Source organism: Callospermophilus lateralis, chromosome 6 (assembly GCF_048772815.1).
Source record: "Callospermophilus lateralis isolate mCalLat2 chromosome 6, mCalLat2.hap1, whole genome shotgun sequence".
Taxonomy (NCBI): Eukaryota; Metazoa; Chordata; class Mammalia; order Rodentia; family Sciuridae; genus Callospermophilus; species Callospermophilus lateralis.
Window position 1 is genome coordinate 33666074 of NC_135310.1, and position 25559 is coordinate 33691632.

The window sequence follows — 25559 nt, forward strand, 5'->3', positions numbered from 1 at the left end:
TCTTTTTAAAGAGTTATTTTAGTATTGTATTTATTATACATGTCTTCCCCATTTTTAAATTTTCTGATACAGTGGATTTGTTTATATAAATATGAACTTGTAGAAGTAATCCATGTCTCTTTTTTTACATTTATTATAGCTTGTGCATATTGGAGCAAAATTTATGTTTATAGCAGGGATGTTCGTCTCAGGAGGAGTTACAATTCTCTTTGGGTAAGTCACTTTCTGATATGTTTGAAAGATTGCACAGATTTTATGATCTCTCTTCAGTTTAAAATGTTAATCGCTTATTGAACTGATCGGTACTATTACTGTCTGTTTAATGACAGCATGCAAATAAAGGTGGAAGGAGTTGGGTGAGCAGAGAACAGGAATCCAGGGGCTGGGGTTGTGGCTCAGAGGTAGAGCACTTGCCTTGCACATGTAAGGCACTGGGTTTGATCCTTAGCACCACAAAAATAAATTAATAAAATAAAGGTATTATGTCCATCAATAACTAAAATAAAATAAAATAAAATAAAAAGAATGAGAACAAGAATCCAAGGGATCATCATTAAACCGGCTACTGAATCTATCCATGAAGACTCTTGTGACTGTGAATGATAGAAATGTAACAAATTTTTGAGTCACAGATACATTCTGGCTTAGCAAAAAAGTGAAAATTTTTTTTTCCCCAAAGAATCTGTTCAAGTTGGGTACAGTGGTGGGCTTCTGTAATTCCAGCTACTTGGGATCCTGAGGCAGGAAGAACACAAGTTTGAAGCCAGCTTGGGCAACTTAGGCAGACCCTCTCAGAAAAATGGAATGGAGTGGAACGGAATGGCTGGGGATATAGTTCAGTTTAGAGGGCCCCTGGGTTCCATCCTCAGAACAATAAAACCATGCCATCAGAAGTCTTTCTTCGCTTCCTGGCTTTGCCTTCCTCTTCTTGGGTAAGGTCTCCCTTTTCAGTTCCAATATGACCCTTGCAGTTTCAGTAGAGAGTACCCTGTTCCTAATAGCTTCAGTGAGAATCACAGAAAGGAGTCCTCACTGGCCTCATCTTTATTCATGGCCCATGCCTGCATGGTGGCCATTGTAGCCCAGGGGAAAGAATGTTCTGCTTGGCCAGACTAGGTCACGGTGCTTACTTTTTAGAGCATAAAGCAGAAGGTTTATTCCCCTTGGTGTCATAGGGAAAATGAGTACCAGAGGCAAAACAACTATAGAATTCTTAAGCTTAGAATCCTTAAAGGAGCAACATAGTGGCAAATTCTAGAAAACAGCTCATATAAATACTTGGGGAACGTAAAGGAATGATAATAAATATAAAGAGATAAACTCAGAAAACCATTGCATTAATTTTTTTTTATTTATTTTTTTGTGGGAATCTTCTATTTTCTAGATTCTTTCTTTTTTTGAAGTTGTGAGTCCCACCACGGGAGAAACCTGCTAGTAAGAAGACTTGTCAGCATGATTCTATGCGCAGTCAACCCTCCAAATCTATAGGTTCAGCCTCTGTGAATTCAGCCAACTGCAGATGGCAAATACTTAAGAACAAAGGGTCTATACTAAATATGTGCCGATTTCTTGTCATTATTCCCCAAATAGTAAAGCATAATAACTATCTACATAGTGTTTACATTACACTAGGTACTATAAATAATCTAGAGATGGCTTAACCTATACAGGATAATGTGCACAGGTTATATGCAAAAACTATGCCATTTTATAAAGGGATTTGATTATCCTTCACAGCCAGGGATCCTAGAATCCATCCCCCATGAACACCTAGGAAAAGCTGTATTCTAAAAAGGCCTATTTGGTATTTTCGTTCAAGAGAACAATTTTGTCAGCAGTAAAGGGCGGTAAAGCTATCATTATGACTCAAATCATAACAAAAACCAACCAAACAAAAAACCAGATCGGGGGTGTCCTACTGAAAGTATAACAAAGCAACTTTTAAAAACAACTCATATTCTAAAGAGGTTTATTCTAATAATTATGGATAACATGCTATTTTTTTTTGTACAGTGGGTACAGTTAAAATTTTAAAAAATTAAAACCAGCTTGGCTTTTGATAATTGTCTTATTGCTTTTCAGTCTCTTGGACCAAGTTCCTGATGGACCTGTATTTATTGCTATGTGTTTTCTAGTGAGAATAATGGATGCATTAAGCTTTGGTGCAGCAATAACTGCATCATCTTCGATCCTCGTAAAAGCTTTTCCAAATAATGTTGCTACAGTACTGGTATGTAGTTTATACATTTTTCTTACTTTCTTTTGAGTGCAGCCCCAAATATTTGTTGGACCTTTCAAGTTAAAACTGGCATCCATCCTTCTAGACCTGCTTTTCTCCACTCTTGTGTTTTGTTAAATTTTCACTGATTTCTACTCTGGCAGTAAGGATGTCAAAAAAGTGTACTGTTCCTGGTACTCAGGTGCTCTTCCTGATCTTAGAATTCCCTGAATGGGCAGTTTGATAGGTAAATGTGGCTCAAACCAACTATTCTCTTTACCACTTTTATTTAAATCGCCTGAGTCATGTCTTGCTGTCTATTTGTGACCAAAATTGTGAGAGTTGCCTAGGGCACTCCTCTGCTATAGAAGTGATTTTCCTGGTGGCAAAACACTTAATTCATACTAGAGTCCTTCCTTCACTTTCCCCAGATATGTGAAAGAGGTTTTGGGCATCATCTTGATGTCCTTACATGCTTCTGTGCTGTGTGAGGAATGCTCTCTTATTTTGACACAAAATTCCAGAACCTGGCATCATCACATTGATGTCCATTCTTGTGCATCATCTAGATGCATATAGACCTGGTATTAGAGGTAAACCAGATTCCTGTCCCAGCTCTGGGAACCTGCCTTTCTGACTCCAGGAGGTTTTCCCATGACTCCCTCTCTGTGCCCATGTATCCTTGCAGGAGACTCCTGGTCTGCATATTGGACCAAATGCCACCTTCATATAATTGTTTTCTAGAGTTCAGAGTCTAATCATCTTAGTAACAAGGACCCCTCATTTACTCACTTAATATTGTCATATGAAAATTTTTACTGTCAGATAAACTATTTTCTATGTGAATGGTTTAAGCATTAGGTGCTTACCTGTATAGTTTAATTTTGGGTTTTATAGTCATTTGATCTGCCATAGTGGGCATGGTGACAGGCATGCCATTTATGTTTCCTTGGAATATATTTCTCAGAAAGGATTCAGAAGAACACGAGTTTGTCGAGCTGCCCTGTAAAACACAGTTTGGTGGCTAAACAAGTTTGAAGTGTGCTGTGTGTGGTTCTTCAACTTAGAGATGTCTAGTTCACATTAGTGTTTTAAGGCTTTGAGAAATCCTGGAGTAAAGATACTTTATCAAATGCTCTACAACTCAATTTGTCTATGAACTTTTTCCCAATAAAACCTGTGGAGCTGTTAAAGAAGTGGTTTTCTGCAGATCACTCTAGAAAGTGCTACCCAGGAAATTCCTATAATGATGGCAACAGTCCATTGGAGAAACTTCGGTGTTGTCATTTCAGCTTTCTATATAAAATTGTAGCCAAATGCTAACACTTCCAACAAATTTTTGGCCTGGATGGCTTTGTTGTGATGAAAGGTAGACTCCCTATATTCTTTATCAAATTTTGAAAGTTATTAATGAATGGCTTTTGCATAAGCTGTGAGGTCTGAGAGTAAAGGTTGCAAGCCACAGGTGTCTGTTTAAACTCTGTAAAAACCAGATTGATTTAAAAGTGGTATAATTTCTTTAATAGTGCACTATTCTTCCCATTGCACTGTTTAACATTAATTAACATAACAATTTTGCATGGTGCAAAATTCATAAGTATGAAAAGGAACATAAAATATAATAAATATATTTGACACATTGCATTGCTCATTCAGTGCCCAGTGCTTTACCCCCTCCCAAAAGGCAAGAGATATTGTAGGTTTCTTCCAGAGAGGTCCCATGTTTGTATATACACACATACACACATGTATACACACCAAGAGACAGCACAGTTCCCCTCCTCTTTTGTTTTCTTTTCATTACTAGCATACTATACACACCATTGTGCACCTTGCTGATTACACTAACAAGAAAGTCATATTGGAGATTTTTTTGTACTTACTTATAAAAAGCTTCATTATTATTATTTTTTTTTACTGGCTATGTAGTATTTCATGATATGGTCATAAACTAGTTTGTTTACACTGTTAATGAAAATTTAGATCATTTGTATCTTTTCCATTTCAAACAGTGCTACAGTGTGCAAAAAGCTTGCGTGCACACCATGTTACATCTTTATGGCTATTCCTATAAGTTAAATTCCTAGAAGTGGAAATTTGAGTCCAAACTTATATTTTTAATGTTGATAGTTTGTACAATTGCCTCTGTATTTACTGAATTAGTAGTGTGTGAGACTGTATCTTTCTACACAGCTTTGGCAACAGAGAGGATTGATAAGTGAATGGTGAAAAAATGGTATTTTGAGGTCTAATTTGTTTATTTCTCTTAAAAAATGAGAACAGGTTGCTGTTGCTTCTAAGAGATATTTGTATTTTACTTTCTGTCAACAGTTCATAGCCTTTGTCCACTTTTTTATTGAGTGTTTCAATTTTTTTTTTCACTGATTAGTAGTATCTCAGGATATCTATGGGGAATTAGTTCTTTGTCCATATTTTCCCCAATTCACCATTTGTCCTTTGATGTGTTTTCCAATGCATTTTGGTGTATTTTCATATAATCATATATATCAGTTATTTCTTTCAGTTTCTCTGAGTTTTATATCATAACTAGAAAACCTTCCCACCATAAAAATTTGAAAAGAGGTCAGGCATGGTGATGCACACCTGCATTCCCAGCTACTCCGGGGAATTCAGGAGGCTGGAGGCAGGATAATTGCTTGAGTTCAGGAGTTTGAGGCCAGCCTAGGGCACATAGTGAGAATCTCTCATAAAAAAATTCCATATTTAATTTTTTATGATCTAAATATTTAGACTTCAATTAAATTTGGGTGTATGTATAAATTGTGAAGTACATAGTTGTTTTTTCAGATAGTAACTTGTTAATTCTTCAAATGATATATATTACCTCCTTTCTCCCCCATTTTTAGGGAGGTCTCGAGGTGTTTTCTGGACTGGGACTAGTACTAGGTCCTCCTTTAGGTGGCTTTTTGTATCAATCCTTTGGCTATGAAGTGCCTTTTATTTTTCTGGGATGCATAGTTCTGCTGATGGTACCACTCAACATATATATTTTACCTAGTTATGGTAAGTCCACATCCTATTACTCATTTTAATAATCTTGAATTTATTTTTATGCCTTTGTAGGAGACCAGTTTACTAGATATTCATTTTTGTTTCATGTAATTGCTAATAACTCTTTAGGACACGCTAAAAGGACTGATTTTCTTTACATAAATGTTGTAGACGATTAGTTTATAAAAATTTCTGCATATAACCAATTCTCTCCCCAATCTTTAGTGCAAGCAAATACTTAATTTCTGTTCCTAACCTATCACCATAGGCAGTGCCCACCAAAAGTTGTCTTGGACTGAATTAAATATTCATATCAAGAAGTTCCTGTGGGTCACACGCTGCCCCATAATTCCTAGGAGGCTGTAAGAGAGGAGGGCAAGGCCATTTCTTCCTTTCCAGTGGGTTTTGAAGCTGTCTGTGTGATACAGCACAGGGGCAAGGGACACAGGTCCACATCAGGCAGTCATGGGCCTCCTCCTGCTTTCAAAGAAAGCTTCGTGCCCCATAGGATTCTCCCTGCCCTGTGATAAGTTCATGCTTTTGCAGCCAGGTGTCCATGAGGGACGTGCTGATTATGAGTTAGCATGCTCAGGGAGGCACAAAACAGAATCCTTATCAGGTACTTATGTTTCATTTGTAGTTTCTTTTGTCCAGTTGAAATGTATCAGTCAGGGTTATTTATTTGTTTAGGTACTGTGGATTGAACCCAGGGGTGCTTTACTACTGAGTTACACCCCCAGTCTTTATTTTTTAATTTTGAGACAGGTCTCACTGTATTGCCCAGGCTGGCCTTGAACTGGTGATCCTTCTGCCACAGACTCCCAAGTCACTGGGATTACAGGCGTGTCACTGTGCCCAGAGAGTCATGGCTATTTTTGTTATATTCAGCAGCAGAGAACAGAGCCAGAGACACACTATGACACTGAGCTGCATAGTGATGTTTGTCTTTCAAAGTGAATGACACCCTTGGTTCTGTAGTTGAGCATCCTGGACTGTGCTCAGGTTTGCTTGTTGGTTACTTGGCTAATAATTAAGAAATGGACACCAGTCAGATTCTCATGCAGCAGGAGTTTTTGATAACACTTCATCACACCAGGTGATAGAAAAAGACTTTGCCAAGATCCCAATCCGTGGCAGAACTAGGGTTTAGTTAGTTCTGTGATTACTGCTAGGCTGACCTCAAAATCTGTTGCTCCTGGAGTTCTGGCCTGCTCTCCACATCACCTTCTCTCTCCCTCCTCGTTTGCTGTCTTTTTCAACCATATCTAATCACCAGCCTAGTTACTTCTTACTTTTTCCTTTTTTTTCTATTATTTCTCAATTAAACTTTTCCTACATTGTTACTGAACTTAAAGTCGCAGATAGCTATATTTTTATGAACCCTCCCCAACAGTTTGACATTTTTTTTTTTCTTTACCTAGAAGGATCCTTTATTTAAATTGAATCAGGGGTGTGAGGTTGGCGGAGGGGTGGAGTTGGGGGGACTCATTAAAAAAAGTTCCTGGGGTTGATAATACTAAAACTTGTAAATGCAGATTTAGATGTTCCTGTTTAGGAGTATTTTTAAAAATTGTTCTTTTAGGAGAGTTTTCACACACAAGTTTGAAAATTAAACTAATTTTCTTTTCTTTTGATATTGGCAAAATTTGGTATTCTAAAAGTTCTACCACTTCTAGACCTGTGGACATTTGTGGCTTTAGCTTTGGGTGCTAAGTGTCCCTGTCCCTAATTCTTTAGCTTTGCTCACAAGCCTCCTCCCTGTATATATAAGAACATATCTAAATTAGAGTCATGGATATGCCAATCTGTTACAACTTGGTGGGTTCCTGTGCTTTCCATCAGAAGAGTCAGATGAGGATACAACTCTGGTGGGAAGGAACTCTTTTTGGGGACTTCTTGCTTGAGCAGAGGGGAGATATAGCATTGAGCCAGAGAGTGTCAGTCTGGCTCTCTAGACAAAAGAAAGAGCTAGTTTTATGCATATGAAAGGGCTGCTTGCAGGGATGGGCTAGAGTCTAGGAATTTTAATTGGTTTGGGGTACATTTTCTGAGTCTCTTTCTTTGTGGATCCTGGGCAAGCACTTTAACCTTGAGGGAGGCATGGTTAGCCTGGGGTCAGAGTTGCTACAGTTAAGAGAACATACGGTCTGTGGGGGAAAAACATGTCCTGCAAGTAACAAGTTAAGAGTCTGGGAAATTGCTGTTTGAGTGACTCCTCAGCAGTTTTATCTTCTGTGTTATTTGTCCTCGAAGAGTCCTGGCAAGAGGGTATCCTGACTTTAATGATGCACCTGGCTTTTGAGACCAATAGGTGGTTGTCAGTGAGAGGGCAGGGAAAGATACATACCATACTTTTTAAAAAAATTATGTTTTTAGAGCTTTATACTTACACAGAGTTGTTGGATGCATCTTGACAATCTCATACATGAACTGGAAATATATTCCAGTTCATGATTCCCCCATTCCCTCTTCCCTTTTCCTCCCACTCTCCCTCCCCTCTCCTATCCTCCCTCCCCTCTCTTATCCTCCCTCCCCTCTCCTACCTTCCCTCCCCTCTCCCATCCTCCCTGCCCTCTCCCATCCTCCTTCCTCTACTCTATTGACTTCCTTTCACTAGTCTGTTAGTTTATATTAGATTGCATACCATACTTTTAGTAGCTAACAGCCATGAGTTAAGGTCCCTGAAGTGCATTTGCTCTTTTCCATGGGTGGGGGTGGGGTGGGGGGATTTGACTGTCTCTGTTCCCTCCTCAGAGTTTTTACTTCTTTAATCTTAAGGGGTGATGCTCTTCATGGGGGTTCCTGACCTCCTCAAATCCTCTTCTTAAAATCCTTAAATCCAATGCGTTCAACAGACCAACCCTACCTCCTGGAGATTATAGTTAATAAAAATATTTTGTATACAGTGGTCTCCCCTTCTCCATTGGGCATATGTTTCAAGTCTACCTTTGGATCTCTGAAATCATGGATAGTACCAACCCCTATATACAATCTATTTTTCCTACACATACATACCTATGATAAAGTTTAATTTTCTTAATTAGGTACAGTAAGAGATAATAACCAATAATAACCAATGATAAAATAAAACCATTGTTTTAGCTATACTATAATAAAACATTTAAAATTTATGAATTATTTCTGGAATTTTCCATTTAACGTTTTCAGACCACAGTTGACCGTGAAGAACTGAAATCTAAAACTGCAGATAAGGAGGGACTACTGTGCTTGAAAATTGCTAATAGAGGAGATTTTTAATGTTCTCACCACAAGAAAATAAGTATTTAATACATGTTAAATAAACTTGATTTAGCCATCCCACAGTGTATACATGTACATCAAAAATATATACAATTTTACTCCTTACTTTAAAAAAATTGAAAAAAATTTCAGATTCACCAAGTACAAACTGTATCCTGAAAGCCATTAGGAGCTATTGTTAGATTTAGGTACAGGGGTCATGTTCTCTGGAATCTCGCCTCCCACACTTCCTAACAATTATTTATACTATAAGACTTAATTTGTATTACCTCTTCTGGGGAGTTTTCCTAAGTGTTCTTTACCATTGGAATAGATGTTGAGTAAGTAGTGCTGCAGTGCTTCGATTTTTGTCCTGTCCTCCAACACCTAAGGGCTCCCCCATCTCCCCATCTCTACCTGAAGCTTCAGGGCAGGCATTGCCAACCAGGGAGTCACATCTCTCCAAGAAGAATATATCAGAACATGGAGGAAACTGAGGGAATATCCAGGTAGCTTTGAAACACTTCTCAGGTAATTCTACTGAGCGTCCCTTGAGGTCAACTTTCATTGATTAACTAATAATGTGTTCCTTTCCATAGATGTTTTTAAGGGAACCATTTATGTCATAATGGTTTCTGTTCTACCATAACATATACTATTTTTTTTGCATGTATGATAAAGGTAGCCAATTAAAATTGGAATCTTTAGTAATTCTTATTTTAAAGGTGAATAATAAAGAGTATATATAACTCGATATTCACACTCAACCATCTCCCAGCTGACAATACCTCACAGAGCCACATGGTGGTGCTACTTCTCCTAAATTGAACTACATGCTGTTTCTGAATTGAAACATGGTGACTGTGCTGAGATTTGCTTCCCTGTTAAATAGTTAATTGGTAAATTAAAAACTAGCATGAGGTTTAACTTTATCTGCTGTATCCTAAAAAAGTCTTAAGCATAGTACTTAAAATAGTTGAACCACTCGGTGAAATTTTTGTGCTTTGCCCCATACTTAGTCATTATTCAACAAATCTTTTCATTTATTTATTCATTTATGTGGTGCAGTGTTAGGGTCTGTAAAAAAGTCTGGATGGCGCCTGGCAAAATGCCAGAGGGAGTGGTTTGTGAAGTAAGGCCAGCAAGCCATTAAGTGTGGAGATTCCTTATTGGTTGACTGATGTATCTAGTTTATGCTAATTAGATAAGCTGTGTGGAATGTATAAATACCTCTGTTGTCTTACAATAAATGGCTTCCACTCCTGCTGTATCAATGTACACAAGTTTTTCGTCACCCCCCCCCCCCCCCCCCCCCCCGTTATTTTGCTGCAGGCAGCCGGACTGCGGCAGTGCAGAGGATCGAACCAAGTGCCTCACATACGCTAGTCAAGCGCTCTAAACTAAGCCACAACCCCGGCCCTCAACAAGTATTTTTAGAGTGATTAGCTGTGCCAAGTGCTGCAGGAGAAATGACGATATATGAGGGCTGATCCTCGCCCTCAAAGAACTTCCATGTTCTAATCCAGCATAGTATCTGGATAGGATTGCCGTGGCCACCTGCTAACTATCCCTCTACGTGGGGCCACAGAGCAATCTCTCTGAACCACACATCTTATTCTCATTCCCGGCCTGAAATCCGTAGTGTTTCTCAGGCTTCTTGGCTGGGTTCCCAAGGTGTGATCTCTGCCTACCACCTTGGTGTCTTCTGCCTAATCTTGATCTTCCGAGTACTTTTTCTCTTTCATTTTCTCACACACCAAATAGTTTTTTCTCACTTCTAAGTCTTTGAATAACATGCCTGGATTATTCTTTCTTCCTTCTTTACTTGCTCATCTCAAGCTCATTCTTTAGGCTCCAGCTTAGATATCACTACTTTAAAAGCCTTTCTTGTGTAGCTCTCTGATGCATTTTAAGACAGCTCTCTCATATCCCATCCCCTTTCAGATTCCATCCTAGCTATCTTCACCCCTTGTTGTAACTTTTCTGCAAGGACGGAGTCTGGATCTGTCTTGTTTATCCTTGTACATACAGTTTTGTGTGATGCCTGGCTCAGCAAAGATTTTGCTCAGTAAATTAACTGGAAGAAAGTCATCAAACAATAGTAAACACAAAGGGAAATATGATTTCAGTGTTAAATTATGTAATATAGATTGGAAGTGCAGTAGGAAACTGGAGGAAGGTAAAGTCAATGAGTTAGGGCTAGAGCCAGTTCTTATAGCATAAACAGAATTTGAAAAATTAGCAAGGAAATAAGAAATAGGTCATGCAGTACTTATGGAGGCTTAGAGAGAACCGTGCCTGATGCTTGAAACAGTGAAGAAGTAGGGGTTATTTACTATTGAAGAATGGTAGAAAATGGGAGTTCATTTGAACTTACACCTTGGATGTTAAAAGTAATTCCCATAAGGTCAGTAGCCCCACTTGCAATCTAGTGTTTGCTTTGCCAACAGAAAAATGTTTAAGACATAACTTTTTTTTTTTTTTTTTTAATTAATGCAAGTTGCTCCTTAAGCACACACATATTCTTCCTTGGTAAGGAACTGGTGATACTTTTCCCTCTGTCAAATCAAACTCTGCACATTCTCTATCCTATCAAGAGGAGGCCTTACCTCTCAGTTATAACCTAAAACCTGAGACCTCTTCTTCTACTCACATTCTGATTCCAGTTGATTCTTTTTGGGTTTGGGAATTTTTTTTGGGGGGGGGTACTTTTTTTGAACCCAGGGTTGCTTAACCATTGAGTCTCATCTCAAGCCCTTTTTATTTTTTACTTTGAGACAGGGTCTCACTCAGTTGCTTAGGGCCTTGCTAAGTTGCTAAGGCTGGTCTTGAACCTGCAATCCTCCTGCCTCAGTTGCTGGGATTACAGATGTGCACCCCCACACCAGTCTGGAAACTATTTTTTATAAAACTAAATGTGACCTCTAGATTTGAGTAACTCATGTACAAAGATAGATGATATATAATTTTAGATGAACTCAGAGGTTCCAAAGTTATTTTGATTACTATAAAAGGATGGCCTTACCAATCTGACTTTTAAAAATAAGTTTTAAGATAAAGAGATGTGTCTATGATTTATTCATTTTTTTCATTTTTACTCCAGAGGCTGATCCAGGTGAACACTCATTCTGGAAACTTGTCACTTTACCGAAAGTTGGCCTGATAGCCTTTGTCATCATCTCTCTCAGTTCCTGCTTTGGCTTCCTTGATCCGATTCTGTCTCTCTTTGTTTTGGAGAAGGTAAGTAACGTGAGTGTCGAAGAGCTCTTCTTTGTGACAGGTGGATATAATTGCATGCTCTTGGGCTCTTCCTAGGGAAAGACCTTACTGACTCTGAGAGGAGGTGGAATGGGAGCTGCACACCAATGTACCCTGTGCCTTCCCTGTGTGATTTGAGCTAGGGATCTGATCCTTTCACAAACGCCCAAAATGTTGGTCTCCTTTCCAAGACCTTGCTCATGTCATTATAGGACTGGCTTGGGCATCATCCATATTGCTTAACAAGGACAGGTTTCCTGTATTTGTTTGAGTTCCAGGGAGGCATGAAGGGTACTCCTAAGCTCATTTGATATGAGGTGTACTCCTCCAGCAGTCTCTCCTGATCCCCTTACTTTTTAGTTTGATACAATCAATGTAATGATGACTTTGAACTATATCAGTCTGGGATGGGAGAAAGCAACCAAGAATCTCCTGTTGGCCTAGAAATTCATTCTTAGATTTTTTTTTCTTCTCTCTTTTGTGTGTGTAGTGTTAGGGACCAAACACAGGACCTTGTGCATGCTGGTCAAGTGCTCTACCACTGAGCGACATCCCCAGCCCCTCCCTGCTTTTAGATATTTATGAAAAAAGATAATGATGCAGCCAAGTTAATTACTGGAGAATTAATATGTGTCTATAGAGACAAAAACGTACTAACTTTAGCCCACACTGTCCTTATATAAAGCATTAAAATTAAATAGTACCATTACTAGAAATGTAAGTTTCAGTAAAGTTTCTAATATGGTAATTTCATGTGCTTTCTGATCACTGACCTGGTGTATAATATATGGATTAAACTTAGATTTTCTTATAATTGCACACTACCCCTTGAAATCACTAAAGACAATTTTGAGTATTTCACAGAAGAACTTGGGAGACCTTGTGCTGTTCCAAGGTTTAGAGAATAATTTGAAATGGCCCTTAACCCATGAGATCAATGAAGTCCATAATAAACATAATGAAAATACTGTGTGTTTAGGGTTTCACAATCCATCCACGTCTTCAACAACATGCCCCTTTCAGTCATTTTTCTGTGCTCTTAATAAGTTGTGTCTACACACAAACACACACACACATATCTGTAACTGATCTTGGAGAAACTCAAGTTGTTTATATCTTAGAATAAATTTTTTTTAAAAAAAAGATTGGTTTTGCTCCAGAAAATAGTGTATTCAAAAGGGAAGAAGACGAGAGGAGGTTTCTCCAAAGACCACTGTAGTTGACCCATTTGTGGCATGAGAGGTTGGGGCACCCCTGCTTGTTCCTATTCGATTGGCATCAGACTCATCATGCCCTCAGGGGTGCTGGTAGGTCTATTGTTTTTTTATCCTACTTCAAGCAAATGCTGCTGCTCCATCCTGCTAGCCAACTCCAACCTAAGTAATCTGTAGACGTTTATTTTCCTGTTTGCCCATCAACATTTTAAAAATTGTTTTTCTTCTGATAGCTTATATTTTTAAAATTGGCAGTTTGTTGTAGGATCACTGGTTGTGTAGACTCTTGGATTAAGATGGTGCTACTCTTTACCCTTCTAGTCGTAAAATAAGAAGAGGAAAATTCCAGGCTCTTGTACCTTGTTACTATCTTTAAAGGATTAATTTCTTAACATGAGCTAGTATTTGTCATACAAACTCATAAATATATTGATTATATCTTGACTCGTTAGTTAAGGAAAGTGAAAACAATTTAGATACCACTCCCAAAGATATCAATATCAGGTTGGCAATATTATCAGATTTGTATAAGAGCTTACTGTTTGAAAATTCTTTTAAAATGGGTCATGTCTTATACATTTAAATTAGATATTAATATTCTTTTGAGATGGAGAAAGTAGGTACATCAGTGGTTTTCATACCAGTGGCCCCCGAGTGCAGTCTGTGGATTATGAGTATCAGCGATGCTGATTAGAAATACACATCCTCAGGCCCCATTCCATTCCCCAATTTCTGAATCACAAACCCTAGGGCTAAGATCCAAGAACCTGTTTGAATAAGTTCTCTATGTAAGTTTTAGGTACACAAAAAATTGTGAAACACTGGATTAGACATTAAAATGCTATAATCCATACAAACTAAATTATGTTTTTTTCCATATTTTAATTGGTGCATTATAATTATACATAATGGTGGAATTCATTGTTATGTATTCATCTAACTGAATATGATTAATATCAGAAATTACAAAACAAAACATCTACGTCTTCTGACCTCTGGTTAGGATCCCTCCCAGAGTGGGGGAAAAAGTCACCCAATGTTCAAAACTAAGACAAAAATTAGGAAAACTGCTGCATGTTTATCAGTAGAATCATGGTAATAGTAAGAGTTGAAGAAATGACAGGTGGGAGAGGTGGATGCTTGGTTTTTGAAAATGACTTAACCATGTAACTTGAATGTAGGGTTTGTTTTTCAGTTTCATTTACCAGCCGGATATGTGGGACTGGTCTTCCTGGGTTTGGCACTATCCTATGCCATTTCTTCACCACTCTTTGGCCTGCTAAGTGATAAAATGCCGGTATGTACACCTCATTTATATGTGATCTTTTATATCAGTGAGCTTCCAACTGTTCCTCTAAAAATAATGGTCCATTGATGAAAATTGACACTCTTAATTGGACTGCTAGAGAAGCTCCAGTGTCTTCTGCAGATTCACTTTTAATTGCTTAATCTGGGAAAAGAGAAGTCTTATGTTAAAAGGATTATACTTTCTATTGTGTATATATGCCATATATTTTTTTAATCCATTCATCTATTGAAGGGCATCTAAGTTGGTTGCACAGTTTAGCTATTGTGAATTGTGCTGCTATAAACATTGATGTAGCTGTGTCCCTGTAGTATGCTGTTTTTAAGTCTTTTGGGTGTAGACCGAGGAGATGGATAGCTAGGTCAAATGGTGGTTCCACTCCCAATTTTCCAAGAAATCTCCATATTGCTTTCCATATAGGCTGCACCAATTTGTAGTCCCACTAGCAGGGTGTGAGTGTACCTTTTTCCCTACATCCTCACCGAAACTTATTGTTGTTTGTATGCATAATAACTACCATTCTGACTGGAGTGAGATGAAATTTTAGAGTGGTTTTAATTTGCATTGTGGCATATATACACAATGGAATATTACTGAGCAGTAAAAGAGAATAAAATCATGGCATTTGCAGGTAAATGGATGGAGTTAGAGAAGATAATGCTAAGTGAAGTTAGCCAATCCCAAAAAACCAAATGCCGAATGTTTTCTTTGATATAAGGAGGCTGATTCATAGTGGCATGGGGAGAGGGAGCATGGGAGGAATAGACAAACTCTAGATAGGGCAGAGAGGTGGGAGGGGAAGGGAGGGGGCATGGGGTAATTAATGATGGTGGAATGTAATGATCATTATTATCCAAAGTACTTGTATGAAGATAAGAATTGGTGTGAATATACTATGTATACAACCAGAGATAGTGCTCTATATATGTAATAAGCATTCTGCTGTCATAGGTAAATAAAAAATTTACATAAAACATAAATTAAAAAAATCAACCAAAAAAAAAAAAAAAAAGGATTATACTTCCTAAAGGAAAAACTCTTGGGTGCAGGAAAAAAAAAAAAAAAAAAAAAGATTAATCAGAGTCCTGGAGGTTCTGACCGGATTTGATCAATTGAGAGGTTGTCCTTTATGGGGGGGTAATTTAGGGTTTCTGGGGGAATGAAAGGATTGGCATGTAAGTATGCATTGATTATCTTATATCCTGTAGTCACCTTAATGGAAAATCCTTTTTGTTCTCTTTTAAGTAGGCCTAACCTATTAAATTCAGGTAACTAGTATATAGAACTAGTACTGGTCATCAAATCTCACATTTCTGTGGCTTCTTCTATGACTTTGGTACTTACACGCATTTTCCTTTCTATGGATTAAGCACTTATTTTTTGCATTTTCTCTTTTGCATTTTTCTAAATATTTTCTTTTTTTGTTATTGGTACTGGGAACTGAACACAGAGCCTTATACATGCTAGGCAAGTGCTCTATCAGTACATTACACTCCAAGCCATTTTTATTTTTAATTTTGTGACAGGATTTGCTGAGTTGCTGAGGCTGGCCTCAAACTGACATTCCTCCTGCCTCAGCCTCTCAGGTACCTGGGAATACAGGTGTGCATCACCATGCTCTGCTCTGCCTCTTCATTAGCTGTGCATATATATTTGTCAAGACCTGCATTATGTGGGGATTACTTATTAACCCAAGTGACAAGGAGCCAGTGTCTTAAACAATGTTTGGAACTTGGTTTTAAGATGTAGTCTTATATAACTTATTATGCCCCTGTAACTTTTAGGCTGATTCAAGTAATTTGTAAGGAATAATTTTACTAGATACTAGGCTGCTCAGATTGCCATAGAAAATATCATAAACCAGAAAGGCTAATAGAAAATACAAGTTTATTTCTCATAGGTCTGGAGGCTGGCATAGGTCCCAGATTCAGGCACTGGCAAATTGGTATCTGATGAGGGCCCATTTTCTGATACATAAATGGTATTTTTTTTAAAGAAATTATTAAATTTTTTTTGTAGTTGTAGATGGATACAATACCTTTATTTTACTTATTTATCTTTATGTGGTGATGAGCATTAAACCGAGGGCCTCAAGCCCTCTAGGTATTGGGCAGGTAGAGTGCTAGGCAAGCACCTATCACTGAGCTACAACCCCAGCCCCTATAAATGGTATCTTTTCCCTATAACTTCACATGGAAGAAGAGGTGAAGGTGCTCTCTGTTGCCTCTTTTGTAAAGATACTAATCCCTTTCAGGAGGGCTCCATCTTCCTGATCAAATTACTTCCAAAGCCTCATTCTGCATATGATTGCACTGGGCCTTGGGGTTTATGAGTGTGGGGGGATACACATTGATTCACTCTGTAGCAGATACTTTTTAAAGATGATCAGTCTAGGTATTGTAGCTACTTGCTGAGTTCCTTACAGTGGCTACTTTATAAATTGCTCTATATTCGGAGTAGTTAATGATGTGCAAAATCTGCACTTCATCCCCTTCCTAAGGAACCCTTGTCCTTTATTCAATTTTCTATCCTATGGTCTACTGTCCTTGCTTTTGATTTTTTCATCTGCTTATTTTCTCTTAAATGTAAAGTTGCATTTGAATTTTCGAATATCATGACTTGTGTGCTTTAATGATTGTGTTTTATAATGTTTGAAGGAGAGTCTTTAAGAGTTTCTTTGGACTCTTTCTCTTTATCAGCATCTAAGGAAATGGTGTCTGGTGTTTGGAAACTTAATCACAGCAGGGTGCTATATGCTCTTAGGACCCATCCCTTTCTTGCACATTGAAAGGTAATTTTTTTTTTCTATTTTGGACAAAATAGCATAAGGAATTATTTTTAAACAATGCTAATATAGTTTAATATTTAAAAAGCCTTAATATTTAAATAATTTTGATTTAGGCCTATATTGAATTGTTTGTTATATTGACAGTATTTTACTTTACTAGAAGCTAGCATAGGTTCAAGCAAACAGAAATGGCTGAAATCTTTACCAAATGAGAAAAACACTTATCACACCCATGTTTGTACTTACTTTGAAAATAGGATTTGATGCTGTTCACCTGTGGTTGATAATTCTTAGAATATATTTTTGTTTTTTCTATTTTTCTTCCTCACTTCTGAGGCAGAGATCAAATATTTTATTTCTGTGTCATCCTTAGCATGTATTCAATGCTCATTCAAGCTTGTTTATATAATTTATTTGCTAAAGTAAGATGAGTTTCTTAGACCTTTTTAGATACTTCCAGGTTAAGATATGGCATCATGGAAAGAGAAGGATTTCAGTGTCTTTCAGACTTGAATTTGAATTTTGGCTTTGCCACTTAACTGGAACTGTGAACTGGGGCAAACACAATTTTTAAGAGCCTCAATTTTCTTATTATTTACCAAAAGGAGCCAATGATTACAGTAACATTGCAAGGATTAAATGAGATACTGTTCATTAAATAACTGGCCTAGTGCCTGATGTAGAACAAACATTAATTTCCTGTCTTATACCTTTCTTTCTTTGCTGTTGTTTGGGGTTAATTAAATTTCAAAGCCAAGTGATTCAATGAGCTGAGTTAGTATTGATATTTTAACCACTTTCAAAAAGATTTTATATGTTGGGAAGGCAGGTTGGCCCCAGACCTGTGATGTGTGTGACCAAAGAGACTGAGACACTGCGTGGGTGAGTGAGGGACTAAAGGGTGACTCAGCAGAATGAAACACCATCAGAGGGGAATGAGAACAAGGCCAGTCACCTCATCCATGAAACAGACTTCTCTGGGATCCTGCCTGTCTTAGCATTAAGTTTTATAGCTCTTAAAATGCTAATGTGTTTGTTTTTGTGTTCTCCAAAACTCTTTTGTAGTCAGCTGTGGCTGCTGGTGTTGATATTAGTTATAAATGGTTTCTCGGCTGGAATGAGTATAATTCCGACTTTTCCGGAGATTCTCAGTTGTGCATAGTAAGTTACTCTCGTCGCTTGAAGAACTGTGCTGCAAACAGCAGTGAGTGCCACAGGCTTTCTTGAAGTTTTCAGTTTTGTAGGATATTGGATTTTTTCCCCCAAGTAGTAAATCTTCATGCTATAGAATGTATATGTATGTATATGCATGTAAATCATGTAAATAATAATAAAACTATGTAAATTATAATATATAGTATTATTATTTTTTTTTAAAAAGATTTTTTTAAAGATGGACACAATATCTTTACTTGATTTATTTTAGTTATTTATTTTTTATGTGGTGCTGAGGATCAAATCCAGTACCTCATGTTTGTGAGGCAAGTGCTGTACTGCTGAGCTATAACCCCAGCCCCAATATATAGTATTATTAATACACATAGGTAGAGCAGGTTGAAGATAGATGCTTGGCTTGGTTTTTGCCTTAGCATATATGTAATTTGGAAAAGCCATTGCAAAATGGAAAGGCCTTTGCCTTGTGCCTCTTTCATGGAGGAATCCATACAAGACCACAGGGTGACCAGGCTTCTGTCACCTGGCCATCATTCCTTGGTTTGATGAGCACATTGGTGAAGAACACTCAGTACTAAGGCTATGCTGGGTCAGTTCAGCAATTGTAGAAATAAGAAGCTGCCTGTGTTTTCTTAAAGCTGCCCATTATTCTCCTCACACTTTCATCTCATTTTATGAATTTCTTTTTTTTTTATATAAAAGAAATAACTTATTATAATTTTCTACTACATTTCTTTGCAAAATTTTTTTGGTGGTTGTTCTATGGATTTTAATATATAATCTTAACTTTCCACTATCTACTTAGGATAAACACTTTACCACTTAATTTTTTTCCTCTTTCCACATTTTTTTTAATTGGTGCATTAGAGTTGTACTATAATGGGTGGGATTTGTTGTTACATATTCATATATGAACATAATGTAACCATGTAATTTGGCCAGTATCACTCCCCTGCACTTTCCTCCTCCACCTTCTCTTCCCACCCACTTCCTGATCCTTTTTCTTTACTATTGCCCTTTGATTTTCATGAAATCTCTTCCACCCACCTTTCTTTTTTATTTTTATGAATTTCTTTATTATATATTCTATAAGCACTTGATATGATGAAAATTCCTCCAAATTAGTTTTTTTTTTCTTTTTTCTTTTTTTAAATTTTAGTGCTGGGGATTAAACTTGGGCCTTTGCATGCTTAGCCCATGCTTTGCCACTGAGCTGCATTATCTTACAAATCAGAGTGTTCTCGCTCTTGCCCAGATTATCTGTGGTTTCTCTAAATGCATCTATCATACAAATTTTTTCTTTTATGTAGGTTTTCCTTTTAATAATGGATGCACTCATATTTCTCTTTTTAGTGAAAATGGATTTGAAGAGGGATTAAGCACGCTGGGACTTGTTTCAGGTCTCATTGGTGGCATGTGGTCAGTTGGGTAAGTAGGCACTGATTTTCATCCACACCTGAAAGACTTCCTTTTACTCATTTATTAATTTGTATTTGAAAATATCAGCTCCATTGAAATTGAGACACTGTGATCAGATGAGCTTTTTAAAGAAAAATTGTTGGTACAGGGTAGAGCCAGAAGTCTGATCTACACTTTCAGGCTCCAAAATCTGATTATACCAGCAAATTTGAAACCAAAGCAAAATGATCTCACATACTTTGTCTTATTTAAGTGGTATTTGGAAGTTCTCTAAACAAAACTATACTTCAGATTTGTAAAACCTTTTTTAAATTGCTTTTATTTTTTAGATACATGACAGCAGAATGCATCACAATTCATATTACACATATAGAACACAATTTTTCATATCTCTGTTTGTATATGTTCACACCAATTTATGTTTTCATACATGTACTTTGGATAATGATGTCCATCACATTCCACCATCATTGCTAACCCCCTAACCCCTCCCTTGCTCTCCCACCCCTCTTTTTTTTTTTTTTAAATTAGAGCTTTATGGTTATACATAGTAGTTGGGTTCAACCCAACAAACTCATACATGCATGAAAATTGATTTCAGTCATTATCCCCCTTTTCCTTTCCCTCCCTCCTCCTCCTTCTCCTTCATCTACTCTACTAGACTTCCTTTTGCTCATTTATTAATTTGTATTTGATTGGTTCTTTATGTATTCTTATCCTCCCCTCTCCCTTTCCTTTATTTTACTCTATTTTCTGCATATGAGAGAACATTTAACTTTTGAGTTTCTGAATTTGTCTAATTTCACTTAGCATAATATTCTCCATTTCCATCCATTTAGTAGCAAATGACATAATTTCAGTCTTTTTAATGGCTAAGTAGAACTCCATTGTATGTATATATATGATATATATGTCATATATATACTATGATTTCTTAATCCATTCATCTGTTGACAAGCATCTGGGTTGATTTCATAATTTTGCTATTGTGAACTGTGCTTCTATAAACATTGATGTGGCTGTGTCACTATAGTATGCCAATTTTAGATCTTTAGGAAAAATACCCAGGAGCAGGATAGTTGGGTCATATGATGGAACCATCCTTTAATCTTATTTTTTTATTCATTTGTTTATTTAGTTTTTACTTTCTACTACATCATAAGGGTAACTACATGTCAGAAATGTTGTATATGATCAAAAATAAGTATTCAATTGAATTATATTAGATGCAAATACTGAGGATAGAATAATATAAAGATCCTTCCGAATGTATCATCTTTTTAAAAATTTTTGAACATCATTATCAGGTAGTTTTTCTGTTGTTTTGTTCTGTAGTGGTTGTAGGAATCCAACCAGCACTTCATACCTGCCAGGCAAGCTCTCTACCACCGAGTGGCACTCCCTGCCCTATAATTCTTTTCTTATACCCAATGCTATGCCCCAGAATCGACATTTTGTTGTTGTTGTTCTCAGGAAAGTTGAAGACTGTATTTTCTTTTCTTTTCTAAAATTCTAATTTGTTATATATGATGGTGGAATGCATTACAATTCATATTACACATAGAGAGCACAATTTTCATATCTCTATTTGTATACAAAGTATATTCACACCATCCATGTTTTCATACATGATATTCATCTCATTCCACTATCTTTTATTCAGTATTTGTAGTCCTAATTTAAGGGAGACCTGGGACTGAGGAATCGAGTGACTTTTACTAAGCAATTATTTTTTTTATTGTTTAATAATTCATCTATCCATCGTCAGTGCTTTTGCAGGACCAATGCTGGGTGGATTTCTGTATGAGAAAATTGGTTTTGAGTGGGCAGCAGCTATACAAGGCCTGTGGCCTCTGATAAGTGTAAGTAACCCATGTTTTCCCCTCCACCCCAATCTTCTTTACATTTTGGAGAAAGTTGTCATGGAGGATTTACATTAACCAGTACTTTTCACTGTGTTAAAGGGATTAGTGATGGGCTTGTTTTACCTCCTGGAGCACTCAAGGAGAAGAAGAAGGTATGGTCAACTTTTAGAGTTCTTTTTTCTGCCTTTAGATGTCAGCTTATGGGTGTGGTCAAGAAATACCAATTTATATCCATCCTTCTAGTTAGCAGATTTCTGGGAGCCCTGAGGCTTGGTAAATATGTTTGCCAGGTTTAAGGGGATAGTTGGGTAGATATGTAGGCACTGTTTATGTTGTTGTTTGTTTGTTTGTTGTTCATTTTTTAGATAAGAGATGCTGAAATTCTCTTTTTTTCCTCTCAAAGTAGATCTAAGTCTCAAAACATCGTTGGCACAGAAGAGGAACGAACTGCTCTTTTGCCTAATGAAATCTAGCCTTCTGAGTCCTGGATGGATACAGATTGGGAGACAGATGCTGGTGGCCCTGCATATCACTGTTGGGAAGGTCTTCTCAGTTTTGGACACAGAGCTCCATGGGGCCTCCACCACTCCCTGAAAGAGCCCATGTGCTTTTGGATGATCCTGTGTTGGGCTGTACTTAAAGTTGTCCTGAAAGGGTAACTGACTGAGCCAGCCATATTTGAGACATTAATTATGAGAAAGATAGTTAAAAACCAGCAAAATTTTTTGTGGTGCTGGGGATTGAACCCAGGGCCTTGTGCATATAAGACAAGCACTCTACCAACTGAGCTTATCCTCAGCCCCAGGAGATTGTTATTTTAAATGACCAAACTTCTCCTTGAAGACTCTGTTATGAATTGTCTAGCCTTCTTGCTTCCTCTGTTTACTTTTTATTCTGAGTGCACTGATTTTGTGAATGGAATATACCTTCATTTTTACTGACAAGGAAAGAAATGATTTGATTTGACATGTTGAATATATCATGATGACACAAATGTATAGAATAATTAACTATGAAATCAGGTTTTAAAACATATTGTCTCTGACTTGAGATTTTTGTGTTTGTTTAAAAAGCAAAATTTCTGCCTGCCATGCAAAAATTCTGTAGCATCTCCTGGGCCCTCAGTTTTTCTCAAAATTTCAGATGTGTGAAAGGTGCTTAATATAACATTACTCATTCCCTTTAACATATCTGTGTTTTAGTTCTACTTTTCTTTTTTCTTTCTTTGTTGTTGTTGTTGTTTTTCCAGTACTAGGGAATGAACTCAGGTCCTCACACATGCTAGACAAGTGCCCTATCACTGAACTATGTTCCTACACTTTTTAAATCTTATTTTAAGATAGAGTCTTGCTAAGTTGCTCAGGATGGCCTCAAACTGAGGTCCTGCTGCGACAGCCTCAGAGTAGCTGGGATTACAGGCATGCACCACCATGCCTAGCTTGTGTCCTGGTACTCTTGGTAGATTTCATCCTTAGATCAGATCAGCACCCCAGCCCCATCCAGGAATTTATGTTGTATGTTAGGGACACACTCCCTCCATGGACATGTAAAATCCATGCTGTTATTTGAAGTGAAACAATGTCAACTCTCATACCTCCTGGTCTATTTCATGCTATAATAGCAACATTAACTTTCTTTTTTTTTTAGAATAAATGATTTTATCTATTTATTCAAAAATATCTTCGGTCACCTCTAATGAACTGATACCAGTTGCTAGGAATTTAGCTGTGATTACCATAAACATAACCTCTGCCTTTATGTAACTTTTAACTAGGAAAAGGAACAAACAGTAAATAAATGCCAGAATTATTTATTATCTTACAAAAATGTTCTGAAGGAAAAAACATGATACAATAATTAGCTGGTGTTGATTAGGTGTGGGGCCTTGTTTGGACAAAGGCTCTGCATGGAGGTGAGACTTTTGAGCTGAGAGCTGAAGAATGAGAATGAGTCTGCCATTCATTCATTTTGAAGAGAGACCAGTCCTTAGCATGTGCTTGGTGTGGTAGAAGATGAGAGCACTCTATACTTTCCAGAATCCTGTAAATAGAGTTAGGGAAGTGGGGAGTAGGGGTATTTAAATGGAGGTGTGCAGAGTCTACTTGAAGTTTCAGGAAGTTCTTTGGATCTGCCTGTGGACAGCAAGTGGGGTTGCTGATAAGAAGGGATTGAGATGCAGGGAGAACTTTGGAGCTTTGGGAGAGACAATAATGGTTTTAACTAGAGAGGTGGAGGGGTGGAGAGAAAAGGATATATTCAGAAGTGGAACTGACACGATTGTTGTTGTGGAGGGGGAAGGAGAGAGGAATCAAGGATGATTCTAGGTTTTAGCTGGAGGATGTGGGTGGATTCTAGTGCTTCTAAGTCACATAGAGAAGAAAAGCAAACAGATCCTGAAGAGACAAATAATCAAAACCATGATGGGATGCCATTTCCCACCACCAAAACCAACGTAAATGGATACCCAGGGTTGAAGAGGACTGCTTTTGGAAGGGCGCCTGGCACTAACTGTAAGGTTGGATCACAAGGCTCTTATGAACTCTTCCCTGTTCCTCTCAACCTCCTTCATCCTTGGAGGTTGGTCAGTGCAGGAAGAGCACCAGTGACCTGTAGGTCAGAGTATGACCACGTTCCCCTGAACCAATGTGGAGGGCAGAGCAGGGACAGTCCTGGTTCTCCCTGGTCAAATTTTCCTGACATACACTTGCGTTTCTTCTCTCTAAGCCCACTGGTGCAGGGATGCCCCCTCTTCCGCCCTGTGGCAATGCCACTGAACTCATGCAGTTCCAGATGCTGCCTCAGGGTGGCGCTATTAAAACACTGAGGCCACAGCAACCGCCTCTGCTGGCCTTTGAACTTTGCTCAGGATCTCCAGTCCATTTCCCTTACCAGCACAGTTGAATGTTGAAAACTCAATATCAATGCAAAGATACTAGGTTTTTTTTTTTTTTTTTTTTTTTTTGGTAAAAGCTTTTTAAATTCTAATTTTCAACATGCTGCTCTCAGTAAATGCCTCAGATACAGGTGTTAATAAGATGGTTTGTATGAAAGCAACTCTACCCCTTCCTCATTGTATGATTTTGTAAGTATTAAGATGCATGACAAAAATGCTTTGTGAGAAAGAATAAAGGGGAAAAAAAAGAAAAGAAAGGATAAAGAAAAAAAAATGTTTGTGACTATGAAACCCAAGAAGTAGATCAAAATCATCAGAGGATATTCCTATGTATATGTTTGCATTTTTTATATATTTATATTTTAAATATATTAAAGGTACCCAGCTTAAATGAACTCTTTAAAAATGAAAATTACTATTTTATGTAGCTAACTGTATAATATATTAATAATAAATAAATAAGGATATTTTTATGTTAAGACAATATTTTATCCCATATTGGGATAATACACAAATTAAAGGAAAAATAAGGATATACAAATCATAATTCTTTTAATTAAAATTTTAGGATTTTGAGATAATTGCTGGTTCACATGAAGTTGTAAGAATAAATAAACTGATTCTGTTCCTCCTTTCCCTGTTTTCCCCCCAATAGTAACATCTTGAAAAACTATGATATAATATTATAACCAGGATGCAGAATATTCCTGTCACCACACCCCTCATGTTGTCCTTTTGCAGCTACTCTTAATTCCCCTAATTCCCTTCCACGTTTACTAATCTCCATTTCTGGCATCTAGTCATTTCAAGAAATGTAAAACTGGAATCAATATGTAATTTTATTTTGGGATTGGCTTTTTTGACTCAGTATAATGCCCTTGAGATACATCCAGGTTCATTCATTTATATTGGTGAGTAACATTCATGGTATGGATGTCTTGTTTATCTACCTATTAAAAGATGTATGGATTGTCTCTGGCTTATGATTACAAATAAAACCGCTATGGACATTTACAAACAGATTTTTGTGAAAACATAAACCTTCATTTCTCTGAGACAAATGCCAGGAATATACCTGCTGGGAAGTTTCATGGTTGCATGATTAGTTTGATTTACTTTCCCCCAAATAACTAATTTGTTTTAGACAGGAAACTTGATTTTGGCAATAAATAT

The 25559-nt window shown here is 37.3% G+C and overlaps 1 protein-coding gene across 2 annotated transcripts in view; it reads left to right on the forward strand.

Annotated features, from left to right (window-relative positions):
- The window catches only part of Slc18b1 (solute carrier family 18 member B1), a 32692-nt gene extending 7133 nt beyond the window's left edge, over positions 1-25559 (forward strand). Inside the window, exons 4-14 of one of the 2 annotated variants that reach the window (XM_076858241.2) lie at positions 140-213; positions 2083-2230; positions 5086-5242; positions 11574-11710; positions 14138-14239; positions 16948-17039; positions 18102-18197; positions 19563-19637; positions 21397-21490; positions 21593-21645; positions 21897-25559. In XM_076858241.2, the coding sequence (XP_076714356.2) occupies positions 140-213; positions 2083-2230; positions 5086-5242; positions 11574-11710; positions 14138-14239; positions 16948-17039; positions 18102-18197; positions 19563-19637; positions 21397-21490; positions 21593-21645; positions 21897-21966 (1098 nt within the window). In that variant the 3' untranslated portion in view covers positions 21967-25559. The remainder of the gene's footprint in view (positions 1-139; positions 214-2082; positions 2231-5085; positions 5243-11573; positions 11711-14137; positions 14240-16947; positions 17040-18101; positions 18198-19562; positions 19638-21396; positions 21491-21592; positions 21646-21896) is intronic. The other variant, XM_076858242.2, reaches the window with a different exon arrangement.